The sequence below is a fragment of the Scomber japonicus genome, chromosome 12, assembly GCF_027409825.1.
Source record: "Scomber japonicus isolate fScoJap1 chromosome 12, fScoJap1.pri, whole genome shotgun sequence".
Taxonomy (NCBI): Eukaryota; Metazoa; Chordata; class Actinopteri; order Scombriformes; family Scombridae; genus Scomber; species Scomber japonicus.
In genome coordinates this window covers 27859062-27866241 of record NC_070589.1, presented here as the reverse complement: position 1 = coordinate 27866241, position 7180 = coordinate 27859062, and the positions used below count along the sequence as shown (strand labels likewise).

The 7180-nt window shown below is 38.2% G+C and overlaps 1 protein-coding gene across 1 annotated transcript; it reads left to right on the top strand.

Moving 5' to 3' along the window:
- The first annotated feature begins 572 nt into the window (after positions 1-572).
- Positions 573-4326, top strand: LOC128369725 (C-C chemokine receptor type 8-like). The gene is made up of 4 exons (XM_053330803.1): positions 573-616; positions 2272-2299; positions 2452-2684; positions 3474-4326. Exons 1-4 carry the CDS (start codon positions 573-575, stop codon positions 4324-4326), a joined length of 1158 nt encoding a protein of 385 aa, XP_053186778.1.
- Positions 4327-7180: the final 2854 nt, after the last annotated feature.

Genomic DNA, 7180 nt, shown 5'->3' with positions numbered 1-7180 from the left:
TTCACTCAAAAGTTCTGTAGAAGAAGCCCTGAATATGCATTTTTAGTTCCTTGTATAATTTACAGTTTGGGTGATGCTATGTGCCACATCCTCATTGGCTCACATCGGGTGCCTTTTGTCCTACTCTGGGCGTGTCATATGCTTTAAGTTTTTTGTTGATTCAGGTCTGTAATCTGTCAAAAATAGATAATGAATTTGGGACCAGTTCCTCTTAATTGGCCCACAGGTGCCCTAAATCCTGCAGTGGAACAGCTGAGTTGCAGAAACTGTCCGCTATTTGTTCCGCATTGTTTTACTTTCTTCCTCTCTGGTATCGGCTATTGTGGCCATCTGCACTTATAGAAAGGGGAAACATACTTTCACTTCAGTATCCTAGGGTTGAATTCAAGCTGTCAGTCTCCTCTGTGAACCTTTAAAGTCAGTGATTCACAGCATCACTTCATAACCACTCTGTTTGCCTCTACATGTTTGATGAGATAAGCAAACTTATTAGTGTGACATTATATCTGATTAAAGTTAATTAGCAAAAAGGGCACAAAACTTTTTGGGAAAAATATGAATCCCTAGTGCGCATGCATCACCAAGTGTACCTTGCTCGAGCACACCTCTTCCAACCGTACTGGGCCCTCATACTAGCCAAATAATTCAGATTTTAGGGGGCAAACGTGCTTGGGCATGGTACGATTGCCTAGTGTGAGTGCACCCTCAAACTCTGACCTGCCCTGAGGACCTGAGCTTGAGAAAGCTTGTCCTGACGCTTCATTTGGATCCTCAACAAAATGTCAGTCAAATTTGTGTAAAGTGTTATACTTTTGGTTATGATAAGAGCAGGATTAACTCTGTGTAACTAACTCTTAATTGAACACCAGCATTAGCCAGATCCAAACAAAGTGAGGTTTTCCAAAACAGTGAGTCATGCATCAGCATGAACACTCATTTGTCTGTATCTATATCTGCTCTGATTTTGACATTGGTTTAATCTTGTTGTTGTGTGTGTTCTGTTTTATTAGTTCTGTCTATAATGAACCATGTCCTTGTATAAAGACAGTTGATATTGTACATTGATGTTTTACTCTCTGGCAAGATTTCATGTAATGCACATTTTTACTTGGAAATAAAAGTGTGAAAAAGCACCAAAAAAGTCAAGTGACTGTAACTACAACACAATCACAAAAATGCAAGTGCAGAAGATACATATGCATCAAGGCGTCAGGTTTTAAAGCCATTATATAACAATCAGTGCAGAAAATACAAATGTTAAAATATACAAAAACAAACATGAAGAACTTAGTTGTCAAGAAAAGTAATGTTTTTAACCCAAGTGTTCAGTGTGGGGTCTTCTCTCAGGTCCTCAGCTTCCATCTACTTGGGGCGTAACTACAAAAGGCAGCCTGCTCTGCTTTAGCAGGGTCAAACCTACCATATGGATAATCTAGGCAAGAGTTCAGGGAATTGGGCACATTTTTAAAACAAACAAACACACACACACACACTTAACCAAAAACACTATTTGTCTAAACTAACCCTATGAACTGGTTTTTAGTCTGAAATTTGTCCGCAAAAACAGACCTCCACGCCCCCCAAACACACACACACACACACACACACACACACATTCACCTGGCAACAGTAATATCAATACTAGTCCCAGTGTGGACAAAGATACAAATATAACAGCTGCATTAAACTAAAATCATCTTACCATTTACCACTTGTGCAAAAGTGCACGCATGATATTCTATCATGCTATAGGGCTTCGCTGCGATCACCTTCTCACAAGTCTGTGTAGCCGCTACCTACCCAAACAGCCCACAACTTCCTCATAACGTGTAACCTCTGTCACCAAGGCATCAGTATCAGCCACAAACACTTAAAACACACACCACCATTTCTAAGCAGAAATGTGCATGCACACACAGGCCAACACACACACACAAAGGTTGAGCACTGATATCTGACCAACAGTATTTTTACATTTTAGAGCTGCAAAAACACTCTAAATACTTCTTACTTTTAACTTCTGTTATTGGGATATTGGCACCAATATCATAGAACAATGTATTTTATCTAGCTGAATTAGTCTTTTATTGGGTTATTTTTATTTGTGCTGCTCCATTATGAACAGTATGTAAAACTGAAATGGTTTTTGAGTAGGGCGGTGGAGATTACACACACGCACACACACTTTTTTGGTACGTCCTTCCCCTATCTGGCTGACTAGTTATTCAGGAACTTGAGTTGAGCTGAGTCAGAGAGCTCTCTGGTCCTCAGAGTCAGACAACAAGGAGCTGGCCAGACGGTAAGTCAGCTTAGCTTAGATAGCATGCACGCAGAACTTGATAGTTCTCATATGATACTATACAGCTACTAACTTTACAGTGTTACTTTGATACTGACTGCATCATATTGTGAATGCTGTATATATGACTGTTACATTTGTGTTTCTCACAGATTTACCTGCTTACATTTGAGGAGAAGATGGAAGATTTTACATTTGAGGAGAAGATGGAAGATTATATATATTTCTGCTACAAGGGTGTGAATTACAGTGGCTACTACGATGACTACGAAATATGTAATATTGAGGATATAAACTATCTGGGAGTTCAATTGTCCTTCATTTACTATTTCATGTTTCTCTTCGGTCTGGTTGGCAACGTGCTGGTCCTGGTCATCATCCATCGGTGAGTGGACAAACAAAACTCTCAGCAGAAATAAAATAATATTTAAAAAAGCAATTTGAGGAAGCAAATGTACCATTTGAAAACTTGTAAAGTATACACAACCCTTTCTATAGTTATCTGTGAATTACTGTATGATTAAAACTGTGTACTAGGAACAAATTAAAGTTTTGACCCTTACATTTCAGCTACTAGTGTGATGGGTTCAGGTTACTGAATGTAAATGCATTTAATAGCGACTGCTTAAAAATGCTAGCCAAACACATTATAAAAAAATGGGGTTGATTTCATTATAAAGTCCAGAATTAGTAGTTAAAGGCTTACATGTATTTTAGCTATATGTTTTTACAGTTGAGTATTTATAATGTAATTGAAGCAGCATTTTAGCCACATTCATTGATGTAAATTACGTAGGCAGCATATCTGAACACCCTATACAATTATATAACCACAATAGACATTTTAATGTAATTCTTAGAATGTGTACGTGAGAACATTTGGTTATCTACGCACGATGAGCAGAGATATTTCATAGACTGCTCTCAATCGGTTCTGTCCAGTCAGTGAAGCCTGTGCAGTGCATGGTTAGAAATATGAGAGGGGCAAAATGTAGGCCACAACCACTTAGTTTATCTAGTAGTCACACTTGTCTAAAATGGATGCTACAGATGCTTAGATTTACTTCAGTGCCACCACCAAATCACAGTTTGGAAGTTGTAAAATATTACTGTCAAAAATGGTTGTAATAGTCTGTTTTTTCAATATTTAATAATTTAAATGATTATTTGTTAGGTTTGAGAGGCTGACCACTGTGACCAACATTTTTCTGCTGAACCTCGTGGTGTCCTCCTTGATCTTCATAAGCAGACTTCCATTCAAGGCAGTGTACATGCAGCTCTCTAACTGGATCTTTGGTAACGTTATGTGCAAGATTGTAGGAAGTGTCTACTACCTGGGCTTTTACAGCTCTGGCCTGTTTCTGGCTCTCCTGACCTTTGACCGACACCTTGCAGTTGTTTACTCCTTGGGTGCGCCACGATTGATAAATCAACGCTGTGCGTTACTCTGCTGCGCTGTGGTGTGGCTGGTCAGCAGTCTGGCGTGTATCCCGTGGATGATTCTATATGAAGCTTTTCATGATACCCTTGACAACACAACATTCTGTTACATATATCCAGATTACTTCACATATATTAATCTGAGATATCCTGCATTTTTTCGTCAGCTTTTTATTTTCTTGCTCTTTCCTCTGGTTGTTATTGTGTACTGCTACATTAGGATTGCTATCACTGTCATAACATCAAAATCAGTTACCAAGTTCAAAACAGTCAGGTTGATTTTTGTCATTGTCCTGTTATTTTTTATTTCCTGGATCACATACAATGTTGTTGTACTACTGGATGACAATGAACCAATGTCCTGTGAAGGAATTTATAGGAGGATTTATGTAGAACAAATTACCAACATTTACTTCTGCATCAGTCCCATCTTCTTTACATTTGTTGGGGAAAAGTTCCAAAACTATTTCAGACAGATGGTGGTAAAACGCTTCCCAGGGTTAAAGAAGTATATTTCCGTCGATCAGGCCATGCCCACAGAAAGTACACAAAATGAATTGAGCAGTGTCATGGCACACTCACTCTAGGGCCAGTTGTTCCGTACCATGCTGAACCATGCTCAAGCACAGTTGCCTCCGACACATACGTTGCATGTTGTGTACGTAACCATGTACTCATTAGGGTTTAATCCCGATCAAAACCATTTCCCGATTCCCGCTGGTAAAACACAACACAGCCGATCAATTAACACAACGCACTATGATTAAAAAGTGCAAGCTTGTTCTTCTGAGTCATGCCTGTGTAGTATGCAGTACTACAGATACTTGTGTAAAAAAGAGTCTAGTAAAAGCAGACGTACTGATTCAACTCTTTACGCCAGTAAAAGTAAGAAAGTTCGATCACTTTGAGTGATCATTCACGCTCACAGGAATAGGCTTAGTTTAACTGGATGACTTAGAAGTCGCCAAATGATTTACTTTAACGAATTTCGTTTATATAATGCAGATTTGTAAAATATTACTTTTATGAGGCTCACAGTCACAGACAATAAATTTAGCATTTCATAATCGTGGTAGCAGCGGTGCAGCAGATGTAATGAAGTCCACGCAGCACTCTGGATGCAAACTGATATTAAGCCTATAGCCTATTGTCGTGATCAAAATTTGAAGAAAGCAATGCAGTCGATGTTTGCTAGTTCAAAAGACAAAGTGTTTATTTGACAAAGCAAAGTATTATACACAGCTATGGACTTGGTCTACTTCACTCAAAAGTTCTGTAGAAGAAGCCCTGAATATGCATTTTTAGTTCCTTGTATAATTTACAGTTTGGGTGATGCTATGTGCCACATCCTCATTGGCTCACATCGGGTGCCTTTTGTCCTACTCTGGGCGTGTCATATGCTTTAAGTTTTTTGTTGATTCAGGTCTGTAATCTGTCAAAAATAGATAATGAATTTGGGACCAGTTCCTCTTAATTGGCCCACAGGTGCCCTAAATCCTGCAGTGGAACAGCTGAGTTGCAGAAACTGTCCGCTATTTGTTCCGCATTGTTTTACTTTCTTCCTCTCTGGTATCGGCTATTGTGGCCATCTGCACTTATAGAAAGGGGAAACATACTTTCACTTCAGTATCCTAGGGTTGAATTCAAGCTGTCAGTCTCCTCTGTGAACCTTTAAAGTCAGTGATTCACAGCATCACTTCATAACACTCTGTTTGCCTCTACATGTTTGATGAGATAAGCAAACTTATTAGTGTGACATTATATCTGATTAAAGTTAATTAGCAAAAAGGGCACAAAACTTTTTGGGAAAAATATGAATCCCTAGTGCGCATGCATCACCAAGTGTACCTTGCTCGAGCACACCTCTTCCAACCGTACTGGGTCCTCATACTAGCCAAATAATTCAGATTTTAGGGGGCAAACGTGCTTGGGCATGGTACGATTGCCTAGTGTGAGTGCACCCTCAAACTCTGACCTGCCCTGAGGACCTGAGCTTAAGAAAGCTTGTCCTGACGCTTCATTTGGATCCTCAACAAAATGTCAGTCAAATTTGTGTAAAGTGTTATACTTTTTGTTATGATAAGAGCAGAATTAACTCTGTGTAACTCTTAATTGAACACCAGCATTAGCCGGATCCAAACAAAGTGAGGTTTTCCAAAACAGTGAGTCATGCGTCAGCATGAACACTCATTTGTCTGTATCTATATCTGCTCTGATTTTGACATTGGTTTAATCTTGTTGTTGTGTGTGTTCTGTTTTATTAGTTCTGTCTATAATGAACCATGTCCTTGTATAAAGACAGTTGATATTGTACATTGATGTTTTACTCTCTGGCAAGATTTCATGTAATGCACATTTTTACTTGGAAATAAAAGTGTGAAAAAGCACCAAAAAAGTCAAGTGACTGTAACTACAACACAATCACAAAAATGCAAGTGCAGAAGATACATATGCATCAAGTCGTCAGGTTTTAAAGCCATTATATAACAATCAGTGCAGAAAATACAAATGTTAAAATATACAAAAACAAACATGAAGAACTTAGTTGTCAAGAAAAGTAATGTTTTTAACCCAAGTGTTCAGTGTGGGGTCTTCTCTCAGGTCCTCAGCTTCCATCTACTTGGGGCGTAAATACAAAATGCAGCCTGCCAGGGTCAAACCTACCATATGGATAATCTAGGCAACATTTTTAAAACTAACAAACAAACAAACAAACACACAGTTTAGTCTGAAATTTGTCCCCAAAAACAGACCTCCACACCCCTCAAAAACACACACACACACATTCACCTGGCAACAGTAATATCAATACTAGTCCTAGTGTGGACAAAGATACAAATATAACAGCTGCATTAAACTAAAAACATCTTACCATATGAATGCAAAAGTTCACACGCATGATATTCTATCATTCTATAGGGCTTCGCTGCAAGCACGTTCTCACGAGTCTGTGTAGCCACTACCTATCAAACAGCCCACAACTTGCTTATAACGGTCAGTATTTGTGAATAAAAACAAACCAAGAGCATATGTGATTGTAATAGGATAATTAATATAATCTAAACAAACTGCAGGAAGTGTAAATTTTAGTGATTTCACTGGCTGAAGTATTATGTCACCTGCATGTTTGCCCATCTGCAGCTAATTAACTTTTTTCTTTAGGGTTTGTTACTGTTATTTGTTGAAAATCCAAATTCAGAACGTTCATAATGAGCAGCTGCTGAATTTGATCTAACTCTTCATCTAAAAGTAAAGTAAATGTGTGATTTGCTTGGTATAAGTTGCTTCAAACTAAATAAACCAGTAAATACACACCTGGAGTTTAATCATGGAGTTCATTCACAAAAATTTCAACAAAATATTTGGCAGAAAAAAAGAAAATAAAACAATATATATATTTTTATGTACACTGTGAAGTTCAATTAGATGTGTATTCTCATG

What these genes read in the sequence shown, in the direction of transcription:
- LOC128369725 (XM_053330803.1), top strand. Translation starts at nt 573, where the DNA reads ATGCATCACCAAGTGTACCTTGCTCGAGCACACCTCTTCCAACC. An exon ending in AACAAGGAGCTGGCCAGACG is followed by an intron (nt 2,300 to 2,451) that starts GTAAGTCAGCTT and finishes TGTTTCTCACAG; the next exon opens with ATTTACCTGCTTACATTTGA. An exon ending in GTCCTGGTCATCATCCATCG is followed by an intron (nt 2,685 to 3,473) that starts GTGAGTGGACAA and finishes ATTATTTGTTAG; the next exon opens with GTTTGAGAGGCTGACCACTG.